Source organism: Aythya fuligula, chromosome 2 (assembly GCF_009819795.1).
Source record: "Aythya fuligula isolate bAytFul2 chromosome 2, bAytFul2.pri, whole genome shotgun sequence".
NCBI classification, from domain to species: domain Eukaryota; kingdom Metazoa; phylum Chordata; class Aves; order Anseriformes; family Anatidae; genus Aythya; species Aythya fuligula.
In genome coordinates this window covers 48,347,952-48,370,929 of record NC_045560.1, presented here as the reverse complement: position 1 = coordinate 48,370,929, position 22,978 = coordinate 48,347,952, and the positions used below count along the sequence as shown (strand labels likewise).

The window sequence follows — 22,978 nt, the reverse complement described above, 5'->3', positions numbered from 1 at the left end:
ACAGTTTCCAACCACCACATCTCCCACCAGTCCTTCTCTGTTTGTGAGGAGAAGGTCTAGCGGGGCACCTCCCCTGGTAGGCTCACTAACCAGCTGCGTCAGGAAGCTATCTTCCACGCTCTCTAAAAACCTCCTAGACTTCTTCCTCTGAGCTGTATTGTATTTCTAGCTTATGTCTGGGAAGTTGAAGTCTCCCAAGGTAACAAGCGGTGACAATTTTGTGACTTCTGTCAGCTGCCTGTAGAACTCCTCATCTGTCTCCTCATCCTGGTTTGGCCTTCTGTAACAGACCCCCACCAGGATGCTTGCCTTGTTGACCTTCCCACTGATCCTAACCCACAGGGACTCAGCCTTGTTATTCCCAGTCTCGAGTTCCACAACATCCAAACTGTCTAATACAGAGAGCCACACCACTTCCATGCTGCCTGGGCCTTCTGAAGAGCCTACAGCCAGTCATTGCAGCACTCCAGTCATGAGAGTGGTCCCACCATGTTTCAGGGAAGGCAACCAAGTCATAGCTTGCCTGTTGCTCAGTTCAAGTGTTTTCTCCATCTGTGTTGTAAAAATTAACTTTTGGGACCTTGCTTGTTTCATATAAAACTGTGATCTTACTGCTTAGTCAAAGATGTGTACTGAACATACCAGCATACCCAGCAGGTGAGAGAATGGACTGAATTCCTCAGTTGCGAGAAGTGTTTTTTATTCTGTACAGCTCTATAAATTCATGTTACACTGTAGATGTTCCCAGGTACTGGAATTCACTGCTTCTAAACTGGTAGCATGTATCCTGGCATGAATTTGGGTTGTTGCAACACTTGCTCTTCCTGGACAGTCCCCAGGTACAGCTTGGCAGTTGTAGCAGTCTAGGGATGATTCCCTTTGAACTCCTTTAGCAAGGAGTCATCCTGCTACAGGCTGCTTTGTTGTTTGTAATGCTTGGGAACATTCATTCAGTTTATTGATGTGGATATAGCCCTACTGTATATTCAGATGTTTAGAACTTACGTTACTTTTTTTTTTTTAATGTGTACAAATACACCAATGAATGGTTTATTTGCGTTTTGTTAATTACTGTTGTTATACAAAGATTGAGTTTAGGTTGCTGGGGGGGGGAAATGAGACAGTCCTTGTATGCATATTCCAAAAGATGAAGTACCGCTTTCACACAAAAAATCAGCAATTTTGAAGCTTCACATTTGCCAAACACTTCTTTTGTGACTCAAACAAAAAAGTTTTTTTCTGAGCTCTTAAAATCATCATTCGCTACTCCTAATGCAAGAATAAATTCAAGAGATCAGTTTTAGATTACATAAAGAATAGAATGACGAGAGTCTTCTAGACTTCCAAACTGCAGTGTTTGAGAATTAAAGAATAAAATACACATGCAGAATCTCTTTATTCTAATCAGATACTTTTTTCATCAACTGGGCTTATTTAAAGACTGCTTAACTACAATTATAGAAAAACTATTACTTGACTATTGATATATTTTTTTTGCATCTGTTGGGTTTAATATTTGTTTTTTATCTTTTTAAGCATTGATGCAGCCAGCTTTTCTAACTATTTAGGTCAGATCTAGGATGATTTTCTGTATCATGCATTTGTATTAACATCCATTAGGGTTATTGTGTTTGTTACTGCATACAAATAGATATCTTTGCTTGACTCTAATTCTTTTCAAAAATTTTTTTCCAGTTGATATCCTTATTTGTTCTCTGAATAGTCTGTGACAGGAAACCTGAGTAATAGTTCGGTTCTTTCATATTTTTGTACCATTAAGGCACTGAAAGTGAAGAAGCTACTCAATTTTCAAGCACTTGGGGGAATTTTCTTATCAAATATTCAGGTGTTTTATCTGGCTATAAGAGGCATTCCACAAGTGTAAAATTGAAGTGGTAAATGCTTTCTGGAGAGGGAAGGACCATTGTTAGCCTAGTGTTTCATAGGTCCCATAGGAAAGTGTTTTAACCTGCTGAATATTTCTATGTAGAATTATAAAAGTAACTAATGTTTTACTAACAAAAACTAATATACTGATGAGTTGCGTAGAAGTTGTGACTCAGAGGTCTGCACAGGCAGGAGCAGACGCAAGTATAACAGGAAAGTAGGCTGAAGCTCAGTGGAAATACGAAGTTTGTTTCTGTGAAAGCTCACGTTATTTGCATCTGCTACAAACTTTGCCAGGTGTCCTGGTTTCAAGTAGGGTAGAGTTAATTTTCCTCCTAGTAGCTGGTATGGTGCTGTGTTTTGGATTTAGGATGAGAATAACGTTAATAACATGATGATGTTTCAGTTGTTACAGAGCAATGCAGTCGAGAGCTTTTCAGCTTCTTGTGCTACGCTGCCAGCGAGGAGTCTGGGGGTGCACAAGAAGCTGGGAGGGGACAGACCCAGGACAGCCGACCCAGACTGGCCAAAGGGATATTCCATACCATATGGCATCATGCTGAACAATTAATATGGGGTGGCTGGGTGGGGTGGGGGACTGTTGCTTGGGGCTGGGCTGGGCATTGGTCAGCGGGTGGTGAGCAATTGTGTTGTGCATCACTTGTTTGTACATAGTATTATTAGTAGTGTTATCATTATTATTATTTCTCTTCCTTTTCTGTCCTACCAAACTCTCTTTATCTCAACCCATGAGCTTTTACTCTTTTTTTTTCCCCTGATTCTCTCCCCCGTGCTGGGGATGGGGGTAGGGAGGGTGAGATGAACAAATAGCTGTATGGTGCTTAGGTGCCTGCTGTGTTAGACCATGACACAAAACAAATTCTAAGAAAATCTTGCAAAGAGTCCTTTGAAAGTATGATGTTGCAGCTCTGTATGTACAAATTCTATATCAAACAGGAATTTCTCTGTAATGATTTATGTCAAGGGCTGGATAATTGCAAGCCTTTTTGCTGTATTACCCATTTTTAACAAATTGAAAGTTCTTGATGATACATTAGGACAAGTGCACAAGATACTTGGATTGAAAACATCTCTAATAAAATTCCATGTAGTAAAAATTACCTTTTGTTACTTTATGAGATTCCTGGTAATAAAAAAAATGTTGGTTATTGATGTACTGTTCTTATTTCATCTTGCCAGGTACCAAGTGGAAGATGAGTCCTCTCATTTGGATGAAATGCCGCTAATGATGTCAGAAGAAGGCTTTGAAAATGATGAGAGTGATTACCACACTCTACCAAGAGCCAGAATTTCTCAAAGAAAGAGAGGCTTAGAATGGTTTATCTGTGGTGGCTGGAAGTTCCTTTGCACTAGGTTTGTTGCATACTAGCACTTTTTATTAAGCTATTCAGTGAATTACCCAAATATTAATTGTGCATTGTATGATATGCGCAAAGTACAGGAGTACAGTATGCTTGTCGTGTAACTTTTGACTACTTTGCTTGCATTTGACCCTCCTAGAACATTATTAGCAGTTAATAAAATGTTTGAAAGAGCTGCTGTGTATTTCTCCTGTGTGTTTTGCTGACTTTCATGAAGGAGGATTTTAAGGGAGATCAGATACTGGACTTGTACTAGTCCCAGGTCCATAACAGCATGTAGGCATGGTTGTCACTTTTACTCAAAACTACATCAGGTGAAATGGATTAAAACTTTCCTTGATTTTTTTGAGGGTGCTAATGTGTTAAGTTGACAAAATGCAGATTATAATGAATTTGATGTTGTTGCCAAAATGAAAGAGCAATAACAAATGATTAGTTATAATTTCAGCTTTGAAGGTTTAAAAAATACTTGTAACTGTTGGCCTTAGAGTGAATCATGGGTGCAATTAGCTCTTGTGATTCGGTTCTTATTTATAAACTTCATGCCAGACTCAGATGTATGCAGTTGCCTTGGCATAGAAACTTACTAACAAATTGCTAGAAATTTTCTAATTATAGAATTTGTCATCAGGGTGTTTAAAACTAACATTTTATCTTGAATGATAATTAGATTAGATTTGAAAATCAGTCATTTGAAAAACAGAGTGAGTGGACTACTTCCAGTGAACTCAAACTTCTTAGCAGGTAGTTTTAGAATTGGTTTAGATAGACATTTTCACAGGTAGTTTTCATGATACTTAATACATTCCAGAAGGCCTGTCGGTCTTGTTTTACTTAATCAATTGAAAGCTTTATTTTTGCACTTTTAGTTCTGAAATAATTTTCTTATATAGCTTTACTGTTTACAGAAAAATACAATCTGTGTTGATTTCTTTCTGTAATGACTTAACAAAAATCCATGTATTAATGGAAATAAATTGTTGGGAAGTAGAAGGAAGGAAATGGGGAAACAGTAGAATAAGAGTTTGTATATGTAGATGATTTTTGGAAGTAGTGTTTTTGTTGTAGAAATACTGTATTTTTTATATATTTTAAAGTGTTTTAAGAGGCTGTTAATTTTTCTAGAAATATGTTAAAATGTAGATACCTGTCAAACATACTTACGGTAAGTTTAAATCTTTGAGTATTAGTTACTGTGATAGACAGTTTCTCTGTTTAGCTCTTACTTCTAAATGAGCAGTCCTTGTGTGTCTTACACTTCACAGGACTTCAGTTATGAGACCTTGATTTTAGATTAACTGTCCTGGATCATGCTGAATATAGTTATTCCAGTTATAAATGTCATGCATTTTAGCTTTTGTTTTTCTAAGGAAGTGAGGCATATGTGGTGGTCATTCTCAGTCTTTATGCACTTACTTATTTTTCTGGTGATTTGAACAAAAATGGACTGAAGGATGGAGATACCAGTTGTGTTCCTGAAAATAGTTTCATAAAAATAGGCAGAATAGTCGAAAGGACACCTTGTAGTTGCCCTGACAGAGGCACTGAAGAATCTCCAGTGTGTGGAGAGGGGCAGGCAACTGCAAGACAAGTTTGTTTGAACTCATTACTAATCACGAAAGAATTTCACAAAGGTTATTGATGCTGAGGACTACAAAATTTTAAGTTTTTTTACTTATTAAACCTGATAGTTAAATCTGAGCTTTGAGTAGAGCACAAGCCTAGTTAAAAAATGTTTAAAATGCTATTTTTGAGAATGCAAAGAAGAAAGAAAATGCATTATGGATGAATCGATGAATCATTTTGCTACATTAAAATGTAGCAACATCTTTGTACACATCTTTTTGCTGAAGTAGCTTTGCTGATATGCTCAATTGAATTTTGATACATTAAGGAGTCCTTTCAGTCTTATATTTGTACATAGAGGCATTTTAATCTCATCGGAATGTTCTATAACAGGACATGATAACAGATTCTTTTTTGCGAAAAAAAAAAAAAAAGATAATGACCAGATCCTAGCAGAAGTCTGAAATTTCAGTAGGACTTCAGCAGGTAGAGGATACTCCCACAGGATAGGTGCAGAGATCTGCATAGGTGAGTTGGAGAAAATTAGCTGGAAAATGGTTGCCATGGTACCTTGCAGAGATCTTACCTACTAGTCCAATCAGGCTGGATAAAAACCTCATTTTGGGTGATGTTCTGTGTATGTAAATACTTCTTGTAGTAATAGGGAGGTTTCTTCTTGGCTGAAAGCACCCTTCTTGGGCTTTGTCCTTGGTCAAGGATGTGCATTCAGTGTTAACAGTTACTGGTTTTGGTGGTTTCTCATTATAATTAAATTCCGTGAATGTTTATTGGGAGCCACTGAATGCTAGAGCTTTTGAGTTGCCTACTTGCAGCTCATAAAATTGCCTAGGAACATTTGGAAGATGATACGGGAGATGTGAAGGCTGCAGTATTGCCATATATGGAATTATTACTTATACTGTGTAGCAGAATCAGGGTGTAAGACATTGGTTTGGTAGAGGATTGGGTATTGATGCCTTCACCATTGGAATGGAAAGGACTATGTGAGAAAATTATTTTCATTTGTGTTGATGGTAGATTATACAACTTCTGCAAAGAACTGAAATTTACTTGCTGCCAGAAGGCAAGCTGCATTTTTTGTAAGTGTAATATTTGATTAAATATCAAATCAGACAGCATAGCAGTCTGAAACCTGTTCAGTTCAACAGAATGTAAAATTTATCCTTGTTTCTGTGGAAATTAGTAGTAACTCCTACCTGAAATTGGGTGACGTTTAAATTTCTACCCCACCCAGAGCTTCCTTTTGTGTCTTAACTTATATTGTAAGTTTGTTTTGGTTTGTTTGTTTTCAAAGCTGTCATAGAAAGGTGAACACAACAAAAGACTGCATTTGTCTGAAGCCAAGCTCAAGGGGCCCTTTTTCTTTCGGATTCTCAGGGAAAATCTTGTGTTTGAGTCCAAAAACACTTTACTTTTTACAATCAAACCAACCCTCAAACCCACTAGTTTATTTGTTTTGCATTGTTGGGATTAAACTCATTTTTGGGAGTGGAAACTTTCCATCTTACTTTGCAGCTTTACAATTGTATATTCTATATATTTTATTACTTTATTATTACTAATAATCAGATGGTTGTTTAATTGAAAAAGTTTCACCCTTTTGGCAGGAGCAGATGTGGAATATTTTTCAAAGCTCAGTGTACATTAAAATTGATATTGTAAAATCCATTATTCGGCTTTTAACTTGTGTATACAATAGACTGTTGTTGACCAGAACTGAATGGTGTGAACTTTATTTGCAAGTCTGCAGCTTTTTTAACACTTGAAAAAAAAATCATAATTAAATCAAATGTCTTTGATTTTGAACAAACTGAAGACTTAATTCAAACAATAAAACTTTTAACTTCAGAAACTGCATATTTCTTGCTTTCATAACACAGTTAAAAGAAAACTGTGGTATAGCAGCTGTTTTGTGGCTGTAATCATTTCCCCTTTAACTTACAAATTCTCTTCAAGCTTGTGAAATTATAATGCACATAGATCAATACTCTGGAGTTCTTTGGGCTGGATTGATTTCTTTCTCATGAGATTTACATTCCACTTGTTATCAAAAAACACTTTGTCCCTATGAAAATGGTGCCATTGAATGGCATTTCCATATGAAGTGAAGGGGATATCAAATGCTCGGATTAATTTGGGCTCTAAGATGGCCTGTACGCTTCCAATTAATCTGCAATGCATTTGTTATGCAGAAGCATGGGAAAATGCTGATCTTTTAAGAATGACATGACCACTGTGTTGCTTTTGGCCTGATTACTGAAGCTACCTGTTGAGTACAATAATTACAGTATGTTTTCTTTGCAGAACTAGTTTCTGCTACTTAAAACCTAATAAGGAAAAGCTGACCCTTGCACACAATATAGAGCTTTTATATTATCTTTCCATTCTGATGAAAATGATGTTTTGTGAAAGATACTGGCAGTTAAGCTTGTAGGATAAAAGTAATGAAAAAAGGGGGAAAAAGTCCTTATTATTAGAGCTGCAGAGTCATTTGAGACTTTCACTTTAGCTTTTGACTTGGCAAGATGCACTGTATTTATGAAAAGTTAAAGGTCCTTATTTAACAATTGCTGCATATTTTTTGAGTATAGCGTCAGTGACTTAAAGACTACCGTAGTTCCTTCAAATTGGAAAATAAAAATGGTAAGAAGCAGCTTGTTTAAAAAAACAAAAACAAAACCACCCCCCTGTTTATGCCTATACCTTAAAGTTCTTGTATCTCTTAGTTCATTTATTCATATATACAATCTGTTATATTGATACATGCATCACAGTTTAGAGCTATCTTTTTTTTTTTTTTCTTTTTAAAAAGCAAGCTTTTATGTATGTGTTGAACTTTCTAGGCAAGGACATTTGAAATAAATGCTTAAATCAACAAAACGTGATTTTTTTTTTAATCACTGGATTTATAGCCTAAGGTGTTTCCATTAAGGATTTCAGGACAATCAAGGATCAAGTTTGTGTTGATCATTGTTTTTGGGATTTTTGAAGTTCAGAGAATGTTATTCCAGTTTATCTCCTGATGCTTGTTTCACTCTTTCACTCACATTTAGTGGTTGCAAAAAGCCCACAAAAGAGTCAGTAGTCTTTCAAAAATTTTCATATTATGGAACATTAATTTGAGAACAGATAAGTGTGTGTTGAGTTTCGATAATCTGAGTTTCAAAAATATCAGCTAGACTGTTGTTCTTAAAAATCTGAGTAAATGTGAATTGGTTTGGATATGAGGCAAGTGCCCCTCTCTTAGTCTTCCTGTGATATAATAATGTTTACCATTAAGACTGTAAATGAAAAATACTGACTTTGACTTTTGAGGTAGTAAAACTCGTTGGAACCATTACAGTATTGATTTGGGCACAACCTGTAATATTTTCACTTTTTCTTGTGCCTGAGAACTTCAGTGTTTTTAGCTGTGTCGGTCCTTTCTATCAAAGGTATCACAGTTGTTGCCTAGTCAGACATCATTCTTGTGTCTGTACTTTTTGTCATTTGCTAAACTGACGGTTGTTATGACATCTTTTTCAGCTTCTCTATCAATCTGTAATGCAGAAGGTAGAAGAAGAGGAAACTCCATGGCAAGAAAGGCACTATTTCAGTTGTTTTAGTTAAATGCTTAATTTTAGCAATAGAAAACTCCTTAGTATTTGTGCAAATTATTCTACAAAAGAGAGATTTGACTAGTCAAATGTTCACTCTTTTTGAAGTTCAAATTCCAAACTGATTAATTAAATTAATTAAACTAAATTTTAATTAAAAATAAAATTTAAATTAATTAAACTAAACAATGCAAGATATCAAAGGCCATCAGCATATTTCTCTCTACAGGCTTGTAGACAGGAGTTGTCATGCTTCTGTTTGCTTTCCTAGAAAAAATCATTTTCCTCAGAACTTTCTTGATGCAGGTCTATATCATCACTTTCTATTATACAACTAAGCTTTATCTTCTGGTTGTGCTGTCCTCCACCACATGCCCTGAAAACTAATGTGTTTAAAGCTTTAATTCCACAAAGAGTTTTACCAAGTTTAAATCCAAGCTGGCATGAAGTTGAATTGTTCCATCATATGCTGTCAGCATGTAACCTGTATTTTTGCAACTGTTTTTATGATTTTTTAGATTTTAAAGATCAGGAATGGATTTGTCTGAAATCAGCCCCTCATTATGTTCCATGTTAGCTTACAGCTGGATCAATTTGCTGGTCACGTTTACCCATGCAGTTGCACAAATACTTGTGTCAGCACAAGGGAAGGGGAAGAACACACACCTTTACTATAGGAGGAAGATGGTACTAGCCATTTCAGCAGCAGCAGGATAAGTTCACAGCCATTAAACTGATTGTAGAACTGTGACACGTAGAAAGCAGTGTTGTTTGTATCGCTTTAAAGATGCTTGTCATGATCAAGACATCTGTAAGGTTTTTCTGAACTGTTATATGTTAGTAAACAGAATGATTGCATTTTGAATGTTGAACTAATGCTGTTATAGTTTTTAAAGTAGAATAATTCCTTGCTACTATTTAAAATTGATGGAAAAAAGTTTCTGAATGGGCTTATATTTATTGCAAAAATAAAATGCATTGAATCAAACTAAATTGACGTCAGTCCCATAGTGAAAGCATCAAGGAGGAAAATTTAATAATCCAGCATTTGAAGCTGAAGTCTTGAAATGATGGCTTGTGAGTATTGTGTAGTGGCATTTCAAGAACCAAGTGATGGTTGCTTTGAATTATTTTACTTTTGCATAATATAGTTTTCTCTAAGAAGACCCACCAACTTTGAATTTCATTTGTTCTTTGGCAAAATTAGTTTCTAAATAGACCTGTGATAGTACAGGTTACAGACAAAGAACATTTCAAGTGGGAATGTAGTGATGCAAGCTATCAGCCTTTCTCTAGTGCTTATTTGTGTGTACTGTGATACTGCAATTGTGGAAAAACAGTTTAGGAAGGGACCTTAAGAGACTGTCCAGTCAGTTCTTTGCCTGCATACTGCCATTATGTTCAAACACCTCACTAGAAAACTTGCATCACTTCCTTTCACGTGCCAGTGTAGTTGAAATCCACTGTTACCACTTTGGCCTGTTCTTTGACTTCAGTGAGTGCTCAAAAAAGGCCTGTCTACTCATTCTTTCCAAATCACTGGTCTAGAACAGACTCCCAACATGATTAAGGCCCCTCTGCCAGTGTTAAAAATGCAGAGATAGTATCCCAAGGTCATGGTGGACAACAAGTTAACCATGAGCTAGTAGTGTGCCCTTGTGACCAAGAAGGCCAATGGTATCCTGGGCTGCATTTGGAAGAGTGTTGCCAGCAGGTCAAGGGAGGTGATCCTCCCCTTCTACTCAGCCCTGGTGAGGCCACACCTGGAGTATTGTGTCAAGTTCTGGGCTCCCCTGTACAAGAGGAACATAGGACTTCTAGAGAAGGTCCAGCGTAGAGCCATGATGATCTTCAGAGGTCCCTTCCAACCTGAGCATTTCTGTGATTCTGTATTGAAAGTAACTTGTTAGGTTTTCCTGTAAAGAATGTGCAAATGTTTGTGTGTGTGTGTATTTTTATATATATATATACACACACATATATATGTATGTATATGTATGTATATACACATAATATTTTTAATATATATTATATTATCATAGAATCGTAGAATATCCCAAGTTGGAAGGGACCCATACAGATCACCAAATCCAACTCCTGGTCCACACAGGTCTACCTGAAACTTCAGACCATATGACTAAGTGCACAGTCCAAACACTTCTTCAACTCTGACAGGCTTGGTGTGGTGATTACTTCCCTGGTGAGCCTGTTCAAGTGTGCAACAACCCTCTCAGTGAAGAACCTCTTCCTCGTGTCTAGCCTAAACCTTTCCTGTCTCAGCTTGGCACCTTTCCCATGGGTCCTATCACTGGTCACTAAAGAGAATAGATTGGCATCTGCTCCTCCACTCCCCCTCAGGAGGAAGCTGTAGACCACGATGAGGTCTCCCCTCAGCCTCCTCTTTTCCAGGCTGAACAGGCCAAGTGACCTCAGCTGCTTCTCATATGTTTTCTCCTCTAGGCCCTTCACCATCTTTGTTGCCCTTCTCTGGACACTCTCCAACAGCTTCATGTCCTTTTTGTACTGTGATGCCCAGAACTGCACACAGTACCTCAAGGTGAGGCTGCATCAGTGCAGAGTAGAGTGTGACAATCACTTCCCTTGACTGACTAGCGATGCTGTGCTTGATGCACCCCAGGGTACGGTTGGCCCTCCTGGCTGCCAGGGCACACTGCTGGCTCTCATTCAACTTGCTGTCAACCACAACCTCCAGTTCCTTCTGTGGGGATGCTCTCCAGCATCTCATTGCCCAATGTACATATAGCCAGGGTTGCCCCATCCCAGGTGCAGGACACGGCACTTGCTCTTGTTAAACTTCATGAGGTTGGTGATCGCCCAGCTCTACAATCTGTCCGGACCTCTCTGCAAAGCCTTTCCACCCTCGACAGAGTCAACAAGTCCTCCAAGTTTTGTGTCTTCAGCAAATTTTCTCAAAGCACCTTCTAGTCCTATATCCAAATCATTTATTAAAACATTGAAGAGGACTGGCCCTAAAATGGGGCCTTGGGGCACCCCACTGGTGATTGACCATCAGCCTCATATGGCCCTATTTACCACAAGCCTTTGAGCCCTGCCCATCAGCCGCTTGCTCACCCATTGTATGATGGTTTTTTTTTGTCTAGCTGTATACTAGACATTTTGTCCAGTAGGATCCTATGGGAAACTGTGTCAAAAGCTTTACTGAAATCCAAAAAGATCACATCAGCTGGTTTCCCTTGATCGACTGGATGGGTGATCTTATCATAAAAGGAAATCAAGTTAGTCAAACAGACCTACCCCTCGTGAACCCATGCTGACTGGGACCAATGACTGCATTGTTTCCCAGGTGTGTTTCAGTAACTTCCAAGATAATCTCCATAATTTTAGCAGGCACTGACGTGAGACTGGCAGGCCTGTAGTTGCCAGAGTCATCTTTCTTACCCTTCTTGAAAATTGGTACAGCATTTGCCAGCTTCCAGTCAACTGGAACCTCTCCAGATTCCCAAGACCATCGAAAAATAATTGAGAGAGGTCCCATGATAACAACAGCCAGCTCTCTAAGCACCCTGGGATGAATCCTATCTGGACTCATGGACTTGTATGGATCCATATATATTATTATATTACATATATTATATATTACATTACATTATTACTACATTATTACATATTTATTACGACGTTATTACATATTATACATTATTACACATTATGTTACATTATATTGCAATATATTATGCATTATATAATATATATATTATATATACATTATTATATATAATATAAAATGTGTAAACAAATATATTTACATAACATTCATAAAATGGTACAATGGCTTGGGTTGGAAGGGACCTTAAAGGTTCCATCTCCCCTGACAAGGGCAAGGACACCTTACATTAGACCAGGTTGCTCAACTATATATTAGATAAATATTGTTTATGTGTTTTTATAGATGTATATTTGTGTGTGTGTCTGAGTTAAGAGTTCTGTGTAATTAACCTAAATATTAGAAGTCAACATCATGCTTACTAATTTAGATACAGTGAAAAAAAACACCTATTTTTCTTAGCTTGAGGATTCCATGTTTGAAATTGATTATCATATACAGTAAATTTTTATTTTGAAAGTAAACAATTATTTTTCTTTTCAGTTGTTCTGATTGGCTTATAAACATTTGCCGAAGAAAGAAAGAGCTGAAGGCTCGCACAGTGTGGCTTGGGTGTCCTGAAAAATGTGAAGAAAAATACCCAAAAAATGCCATTAAAAATCAAAAATACAACGTCTTTACCTTTATACCTGGGGTAAGGTTACTAATTTTTTTATGGTATTGGGCTGACTGTATGCTCCGTACTGCTTTCTTTATTTGGCAATTCTGTGAAAAGATCATTTATTTGCCCAGATTCTTCTTTTTTTTTTTTTTTTTTTCCTACCATTATCTCAGTGTCTTTAATTGCAATTGACAGTAAGAGCAAAGCTGCTTTTTTCTTAATTGTATTTTCAAAGGGGTATTTACTAGAGAAGTGCAATTTGTATGACTTGGAACAGTGGGATTTCAGTGAAGCTTTACAAATTTGAGGTTCATTTCCTTGCATTTTTATGTTCATCATTAGAAATTTGTAACCCTCTGTTTGAAACAGTCAATTCTACACTATCAGTTGTGAAAATGCCACAAAATACTGACTATAGTTGAGAAACAGTTGAAAATCAATTGTGCTAATATAGATATTTCTGCATGTTCACTGCCATTGAAAGCACAATAAATGATGCATTCTGAAATATGAACTCCTCATAAGGAAAAATCTCTGGTTAATATGGAAATAAGCAAGGCTTATCTTTGTAGAGTAGTACTTTTCAGAGTTGTAATTCTTCTTGCAGTTTTAAAAAAATAATGAAGTCTTTTTGGTTTTGAATGATAATACTTTTGTTGTGGAGTAGATGCAGGTTTTTTTCTTTCTTTTGGCTTTACAGTTTTGTCAGTTTCAAATTTTCCAATTTGAAAAAAAAAAAATCAGATTTGAGGTTGTCTAGGTAGTCTTTTAGCTGAACAGTAGTGATATAACACTTGTAAGACACTGGCAAAGTTAAGGTGCTGCTGCTTTGCCAAAAAGACATGTTGAGATTAACTTTTCTGAGTTTTTTTCCTAGGGCTTAGTTTTTTGCATAATTAATGACATTGCACTGATGAAAGCAATAAATATCTGTCAAGTAGCTTTGATTTTCATGCAGAATCGTTGCAATGTCAACTGAATTGTAAACTTAAAAGATGGAGATACTATTTAAAAGTGGTTTTGATCTGTTTTGAAACTTTTGCCTTTGAAGCAATTTATTACTCACTGTGCAGTTACAATTCTAGAATAATATTGCAAGTTCAGTAGGCACTTCTAGTAGGTAGCCACTCCCTAGTAGCTAGAGGTGTTGTGTTATACTAGATGTCAGCATCTATCATTTTTTTGGAATATGGAACAGTTTATTCTATGGTGAACTTGAACTTTGTCTTCAATTAGAACTTGAACAATTATCTTGGAGTTTAGACCAAACTTTTATTTATTAATAGACACATCCTCTGTATCAATATTTATTACAAATGATTCTTCTGAGAAATTTAGTGCTAAGTCGTTTTTCCAGATTATTTCATGTCCATGTTATTATTAATATTGCATAGTTTAAACTTTCTAAAAACTTAGTAAACTGTCATTGATTTTGTTAAAAAAAAAAAAAAAAAAAAAAAAAAAGTTGGTCTTGTTATGGAAACTGAAGAACACTACCTTATTCTGAGATTCCATCTGATAGCCTTTTGGAAGGAGAACAATACCTACCCACTCTCCCTGGATCATTTCTTGTCTTCATTTTGTCTTCCTAAGCAACATTTATTCTTGAAGACTGAATAGTTTCATTATTTTTAAGAACTGTGGGAAGTGGTAATTTTGAAGGAATGTGTCTCAACTGATGGTAACCTTGGCCCCTTTGAAAACTGAGAATCTTCATAGAGAAACAGATGAGTTGTAGATCTTGTTGCTTGTACAAGAGTAGAAACTTCAGTGGCTACGTAGTAGAGGGAGTGTGCTGAGGGAATGTGGTGAATGAAAGTAATTAGGAATTGATGTGTACTGTTTTCTCTATGTGCTGCAGATTGGGTTGAAGTTTTAGGGTATTCTCACGCTGATGAAAATCAATATCATGTATCTTACTCAGTTTTCATACTCTGGGGAGTTTTAAATGACAAAGTCTAAAATAATATAATACTTTTGAAAATGGTTTCTGTTCATTTGATGCCAATGATTTATTTATTTATTTATTTTTGTTTAAGGCTGAGCTGTAAATATTTTAAGAAAGAAAGCATCTTAAGACAGATAATGCAGAATTTAAGTATTGGTACTTAACTAAAAGATTTAATGCTGTATTTTTAGAAAAAAAGGTTTAGCAGTTAAAAATGGACACTTTAAGCAATGAAAGTTCAGATACTCAGTCTTCTGTGATTTTATTGGCACTTTAAGAAAAAAAAATCAAACAACTCACTTGGTTTCATAAACAAAGGTTAACTATTGTGAATATTAAATTATTACAAGATGCTTCTACAAATATCTGAATTCCATTTTCTGTTGAAATTCCATAGTGAATCTTTGCCCTGTGATCTTATATATATAGTTTATAATATTATTAAAGACTGATGAGTTTACATAGTTCAGTTTTCAAAATGTCAAAAATTCAGCAACTTGCTTTTCCAGATTGAAAAGAGGCATTCATATCAAAGGAATTTTCTCAACAAAAATAGCATTATAACGTTAAAATCATCATAATAATATATATAGTATTGGGGATATTATACTGTACTATACAGTACAATATACTGTACAGTATGCTGTACTGGATAGCACGGTTATAGTACTGTGTGTTTTAGTATGCTATAGGTTTTGTATCTACTGTCACAAGAAAGTGAATTTTATGTATACTATACGCATAAATATTAAGGAATTTATCTATTTTGTGTTTCTCATTTTAGGTTTTATATGAACAGTTCAAGTTTTTCTTGAATCTCTATTTTCTCGTCGTGTCCTGCTCACAGTTTGTACCAGCATTGAAAATAGGCTACCTGTATACGTACTGGGCTCCTCTGGTAAACAGAAAAATGCTATTAACTAGAGGGTTTTTTAAACTTCAGCTGAAGAGTTCATGTACATATTTCATAGATTTCCATCTGGTGATGAAATCTGGTAATGATGAAAATCTATGAAAATCACTGATGAAATATGTAACAGAAGTAAAATACTTAATTGAAAGTACAGTATTACAGCAGATATTGCAAAAGGTGTTGTTTGTTAACCCTTTTTTATTAAGTGGGTAGTCTGAATCATGAGTAATGTTCCTTTATAGCAGCTGGTCACTTGAGAGATTGAAAAGAAGAAAACAAAAACCAACAAACAAACAAACAAAAACTTTAGCAGGTAGAGAACGTTATTGGCAGCATTCAACACTTTCGTGTTGTTTGTGTTTTTTTTTTTTTTCTTTTTTTCTGTTTTTGTTCACTTTTATGTCTTAAGGCTGGGTCAGAATTGAAAGTGTACATCTTTGCATTCTTTTGGTATTGGTTTTGATCCTGTACTCTTTTCACAAAAAATGCATAAATATTAAAAAATAAAAGATAAAAAAATCAAGCTGTGAGTAAAGCAGGAGGAAAAGGTATTTTGAAGATAAGTTATGCATTAAACATGCTTTTCCTGCCTGATTACATTGCCAGTTGCACTGATTTCCTTTCAATATGTCTGTTGTTGAACATTCTGCAGTAAGTTCTTCAGGAACTGTTCAAATAGTTGCTTCTGACTTACAATTTTCAAACCTCAGGAAAAACTATCCTTTGAAGAAGAGGCTCTTATGGTAGTCTGCCAGCTATATTCTGGTGATTTTGAATTCATGTATTATTTTAACTGAATCATTACCTTTATTTTTTTGGTTTCCCATCCCCATCGCCCCAGGTGTAAAAGCAGAACAGGAATACCTTATTTTCTAAATTTATTTTTAAAATTGTATTTTTCACAATGTGTTTATTGCAAGAGGTGTTCAAGAGGAGTAGTGACATGCTGACTGCTTGAGTAAAGGTTGTTCTTCAGTCCTTCTAGTAAATATTCTGGATTAATTTAATTGCTGAGAAAAGACCTTTTAAGTACTGATAAATGAAGAGGCAGTCCTGGAGATTCTTCACACCTCCATGTCCAGACGATTTTTGCTGCAACAAAAAACACTTCCAAGACAGAAAAAATGTTCAACTGTGGGAGTTCTAAAATGAATATTTACAAACGTCTTTGTTACTGACCCAGTAACAAAAGACAAAAGTTAACCTTGTCTGGAATTTGGTCTTGAAATTGTGAAGTGCTGTAGGTTAATGTGGTAGTAAGGAGAAAAAAAAATAATCAGCCCATCTTGGCATATCAGCCCATTTTATCTCTGTCAAAAAAAAATAATAATACTATATAACACAGAATATGTTTTGTATATACATGTGGGTCTTCTTCAAGGATATTTTGAATAATGTTTCCAGTTTTTACATCTTGCACAAACTCAGATCTTGACGCTGGTGCTTAGTTTTTGGAAAACTCAGTTGTTTCTACTTGAGTAGCTGACTTCCAGGTAAACAAGATTAACTTTATGTTTAGTAAGGCTCAGTATTTATGATGAAAATATAAAACATTTATGTCAGACCTCCTCCTGGAAGAGCATGTAAATTGTTGGGAAATGTTCATCAAGAACAAGAGGAGTAGCTATAACTTAGTTTTGGCTCGTGTTTTCTCTCGAGAGTTTAAAATAATAAAAATTATTCAGCACAATACTTAAAACCACAAAATAGAAGCTGACTGTCTTCTAAAAGGTGGGTGTTTTTTGTCACTCTGCCTGTTCCCCTCCCCTTTCTTCACTTTGCACTTAGATCAAGCACCAGAGTTCTTCAAACAACGCTTTATTTTACTCATTTGCTGTCATTTGCATAGTAGAGAATAGAATTCTTCTTTTAAGTCCAACATCCAAGGATGTAAGGGACACAAATTTGATTGGAAGCTGTATGCTAAAGATGTTTAAGCACCTATAAAGAAAGACAACAATTCTCCCCTTTCGAAGAATGTCCAGTTTCTTTGGGTAAATGAGGAAAAAGGGATGTGTTAAATACTTCCTTTATAATCATGGTCATTTGTATGGAGCTACCAGCAGGTGACTTGCAGGAGAAATTCTTGAAAATAACACCTCACGTTCCGTGCTTTCATTACTGCCCAGTGAATATGATATGTGCTAGTGGCAAATATTGGAAAGCATTTCAGGAGTGCCTTTCTTATGCTACTAAAATATTTCTGTTGTCAAAGCTCATGAAGATAATACAAAATGCTGCCATAAGAGGGGGAAAAACCCTACTGCTTTAAAGCGTAGAGATGGTGTTTAGGGGCACTAGCAAATGGCCGTTCAAAATAGCAATGATTTAAGGTGTCTGGAGAAAACGAAGATAAAGAATTTTGTAAAAATTAAAGAAAACTTTTATTCCAAGTAAAGCAGCATGTCAATCCTATCAGATCCTCAGACACTTTTCAGAATATAGTTGACTGATTTTATAAAGTACTTTCATATTTTTGAGTGTTGAAAATGGAGTTCTAAGGTAGAACTGAAGGTTCTAAGGTCTGAACCTTCTGGTATCTCAAAGGGCTAAATTAAGATCTGAAACTTGGGTTTAAGTAATAGTAGCGTGTATTAGGGGATTTGGTGTGAGGAGTGAGCAGGAATGCGTTTTTGGCAGTTTATTGTTCTATCTGATTCTAATTTAATTGATGTAGCTAGTGTAAACATGAACAAACAAGAAGTATATTAACTATAAGCTTGCAACAGATTAAACCTTAGAATTCAGGGCTGGAAATGCAAAATGCCCTTGCTATTGAAAAGAAAAATTGTAGTCAAGACTGTTCTAAAAAAGCTCCACATCTTGACTTCTTTCTACTGAGAAAGTAGGGGAAGTCTGGCAAACACTGTTGGAATTTTGCAAGAAAGTAGTCTAATGTCTTATATTTTCTGGCATAGAAGGAAAATACTGATGTGTTTCAGAGTCCAAATGGATAATCTAAAGCCTTATCTGTTGGAGGATTTGTGAATAATTTTTTTTAGTGTTCTTGTATGACAGTAATAAGCTCCCTTTTCTGTCGTAAAATGTTATTTCTCTTTCACTGATAGAGAAAGACTAAGTACTTGATTTCAAGTAGCCAGAAACCATAACTGAGAAGAATTAGAAAGAGAGAGGGGAAACTCCTGCAACTATATCCCTGAACTGTTCTGTTCTGTATTCCTTTTGGCGAGCATATTCTTTGTGTTGCCAGAAACTTAATTATATGTGGGACTCTCAGCACTTCCAGTATAAGCTGCAGTGGCACTGTCCTGTGAAAACTGAAGCCAAAACATTTAGATACTTAATTTTTCAGAACAGAACCTTTTTTTTTTTTTCTTTGTCAATATTTGTAGTGTGAGGGTAAATAAATGTAAGATGGCAAAATTAATTAAACTAAGCATCTGTTACCTTTTCATTTCTCTCTGTTAGGCAAAAGGCAGCGAACTTACCAGTATTTGAACTGGAGACTTCTTAAATGTTTGTTGTAAAGACACAGATTTTTTAGAAGATGGGGAAATCAGCTTTAAAAACTGTAAAGCTGTCTTTTACTTATTTGAGGCATTTAATTTTTTTTTAATTTCAGTTTATATCTAAATTAGACATAATTTGAATATCTACATTTTCAAATTATACATATACAGTATACAAGTGTGATTTTCCTTCTTGGACTAAAAATTTAACAGATTGAAGAAAGCACTTGAAAAAGAAAAAATCGAAATGAACGAAAAAGTAAATATTCTAAGTTCAGGTTCTTACTTTGTATAGTGTTCCTGCTTGTATAATTCTGTTCTAGCATTTTGACAATTCTGAGTTGCATCATTGTATCTTTAACAGGGATTTGTTTTGACAGTCACAGTGGTACGGGAAGCTGTTGATGAGTATCGTCGTTACAAGAGAGACAAGGAAATGAACTCACAGTTGTATAGCAAGCTGACAGTACGAGGTTAGTAAAACCATTTGTATAAATCCTTAAATATTTAACCTTTTTGTCATACACATAGAATTTCAGTTCAAACAACTATCTAATACTTCAAACTGCACTTTGGAGAATGAAAATGGTACAGGATGTATGCTTGATTTCACTTAGATAATGAAACTTAAATTTGATCTGTTTAAGAAATATTGTAAATCTTTGGCTTGTAAAGGAAATGTATATTACTGTATATATCTTTGAAATATGCTACTATTTTGCACTATTACTTCAGTGTGCTGTACTCTGAAATTGATTTGAACAGTAAATCGGCAGCACTGTCAGTTGTATATCAAATGCATATATAAAATAAGAAATCGGTAACTAAGAAATACAATCTAATAACATTTCTGAGTCTTTCAATCTTAGTAGATATATTTGTACATAAGAACAGGTTGATGTATTGAGAGTCAGATAAGTATTAAAAATACTGTTTTTAATTTTTGCATATAATTTGAAATCATGTGATTGCATAATAGGAACAGAATGTTTTAACATCTGTGTGGTATTCCCCAGGGCTCAGTATTGGGGCCAGTTTTGCTTAATATTTTTATCAATGACATTGATAAGGGGATCGAGTGTACCACCTCTTTACTGGTGTCTGGGATTGCAGCACCTTGCCTTTGGGCTTGTTGAACCTCATTCAGTTAACATGGGCATACTTCTTAAGCTTGTCCAGGTCGCTTTGGATGACATCGCTTCCTTCTGTTGTATCAGCTGCTCCACTCAGCTTGGAATGATCTGTAACATTGCCAGGGGTGCACTTAATCCCGCTGTCTCTGTCATTGATAAAGATATTAAACAGTACTGGTCTCAAGACAGACCCCTGAAAGACTCCAGCCATCACTGTACATAGAGCCATTGACTGCAGCTTTCTGGCTGCATCCATCTAGCTAATTCCTTATCCACCAAATAGTCCACCCTTCAAATCTGTCTCTCTCCAATTTGGAGGTGAGGATGTCATGGGGGACCATGTCAAAGGCTTTGCAGAAGTTTGAATAGATGATATCGGTCATTCTTCCCTTGTTGATTGATGCAGTCACTCCATCATAGAAAGCCACCAGTTTTCTCAGGCACAATTTATCCTTGATAAAGTCGTGTTAGCTAACTTGGATCACCTCCTTATCTTGCACGTGCCTTAACATTGCTTCCAGGAGGATCTGTTCCACAATATTCCCTGTCACAGAGGTGAGGCTCACTGGTCTGTAGTTCCCTGGATCTTCCTTTCTACCCTTCTTAAAAATGGGAGTGATGCTTCCCTTTCTCCAGTCACCAGTGACTTCATCTGACTGCCATGGCTTTTCAAAAATGATGGAGAGAGGCTGGGCAACTCCATCAGCCAGTTCCCTCAGGACCCTGTGATGCATGTAATCAGGCCCCATAGACTTGCGTCTGTTCACTTTCATCAGGTGGTCTCAAACCTGCTCTGTGCTTATAGGGGGAGGGATTCTTCCCCCAGCCCTCACCTACACTTTCAGAGACTAGAGAGACATGGGAAGCCTGATTGGCAGTGAAAACCGAGGCAAAGAAGTTATTGAGTACCTCAGCCTCCTCCATGTCTGTTGTTACCAGTTCTCCCTTCTTGTTTATCAAAGGGGTTACACTCTCCCTGGCCTTTCTTTTCTGAACAATGTACCTACAGAATCCCTTCTTGTTATTTTTTGAATCCCTTGCCAAGTTCAGTTCCATCTGTGCTGTGGCTTTTCTGATAACATATCCAGATGTGTAGGGATGGGATCTCCTCTGTACTCTTCCCAGGCCATATATCCCTGCTTCCACTGCCTGTGCATGTACATTCTTATACCTGTTTGTCCAGCAGCTCCTTACACAACCATCTTGGTTTCCTTCTTTCCCTGCTTCATTTCTTGCACATGGGGATGGAGAGTTCCTGCAGTCTAAGAACAGCGTCCTTAAAGAGTTGCTGGTTCTGATGAGTTCCTCTGTTCCCTAAGGACAGCATTCCAGGGGATCTCATCCACTAGTCCTTTAAATAACTGGAATTTCACTCTTCAGAAGTTTTGGAGTCCTGTTTTTGCTTTTTGCCAGGCCTGTATATCTTGAGGTCACCAACTCAACCAGGGCATGGTCCCTGCATCCCAGATTGCTTCCAGTCTTAACCTCTTTAATGAGTTCATCTGCACAGTTGGGCACCAGGCCCAGTAACACTTCTCCTCTGGTTGGTTTATCTAATGGTTGGACCAGGAATTTACACTGATACACACCACAAGTCTCCTGGATTGCTTACAGCCTGCTGTGTTGCTTTCCCTGCAGATATCTGGTTGATTGAAATCAGGATGAGAGACTGTGAGCACGATGCTTGTTGTAGCTGAAGCAGGAAGGCCTTATTAACATGATCCCCTTGATCAGATGGTCTGCAGTAAACCCCAACTTAGGTGTCCTTTATTGGTTCAGTCCTTAATTTTTATCTGCAAGCTCTCAACCTGTTCTTTGCAATCTATCCATTTCTTAAAACAGAGGGCAACATCACCCCCCCGCCCCTTCTCAGCCCATCTCTTTTGAAAAGCTTGTAGCCCTTAATTGCAGTGTGATTCCAGTTGTGTGATTTGCCCCACAACCCATTGATAGCAATTAGATCATAGTTTTCTAATTGCACTGTGGTTTCCAACTCCTCCTGCTTGTTTCCCATGCTGTGTGTGTCAGTGTAAAGGCACTTCAGCTGGGCTATTGGCTGCATCACCTTTTTAGAGGAGCCCATCTTAATTTGGGACAGGTATTTCACAGATATTTCCCTATTGCTTACTGAAGTGTTGGTGTTTGTTCTTCTCTGCCACCCAGAAGTACATCCCTCTCCCTTGCTGAATCTAGTTTAAAGCTCTGCTAAGCAGAGTATTAATTACAAAGTAGGATAGTGAGAAATAAAACCCACCTTCCTCACACACTCTTTCTTCCCAGGCTCTACTTCACTCCTGGTTCTTCTTCCTACTCCCAGTGCAGGAAGATGAGGAATGGGGGTTGCAATCAGACCATAACACTTTCTTTGTTGCTCCTTCCTCTACACGCTCTTCCCCTGCTCCAGCGTGAGGTCCCTCCCATGAGATACAATCCTTCACGAACTGTTCCAGTGTGAACTTCCAGCGGTCTGCAGTTCAAGAACAGCTCCACCATGGACCCTTTCCATGGGCTGTAGTCCTGCAGGAACAGACTGCTCCAGCGTGGGTCTCCTGCAGGCCGCAGTTCCCACCGGACAGCCTGCTCCACAGTGGGCTCTTCTCCATGGGCTGCAGCTTCCTTTACATCATACTGATCCGTGCTGTCACATCCTCCACAGGCTGCAGTGTGAATATCTGTGCTGGGGTGGCCCTCCATGGGCTGCAAGTCGACAGATTGGTCCACCACAGTCATCTTGACAGGATACAGGAGAATCTGCTCCAATACCTGGAGCACCTACTCCTTCACAGACCTTTGTGTCTGCAGAGTTTTCTCTCAC

At 37.0% G+C, this 22,978-nt stretch overlaps 1 protein-coding gene across 2 annotated transcripts in view; it reads left to right on the top strand.

Moving 5' to 3' along the window:
- ATP9B (ATPase phospholipid transporting 9B (putative)) overlaps positions 1–22,978 on the top strand; it is a 163,870-nt gene that overhangs the window by 13,282 nt on the left and 127,610 nt on the right. For both annotated transcript variants that reach the window (XM_032183416.1, XM_032183415.1), the window contains exons 2-5: positions 3,088–3,261; positions 12,582–12,732; positions 15,432–15,545; positions 19,395–19,503. In XM_032183416.1, the coding sequence (XP_032039307.1) occupies positions 3,088–3,261; positions 12,582–12,732; positions 15,432–15,545; positions 19,395–19,503 (548 nt within the window). The remainder of the gene's footprint in view (positions 1–3,087; positions 3,262–12,581; positions 12,733–15,431; positions 15,546–19,394; positions 19,504–22,978) is intronic.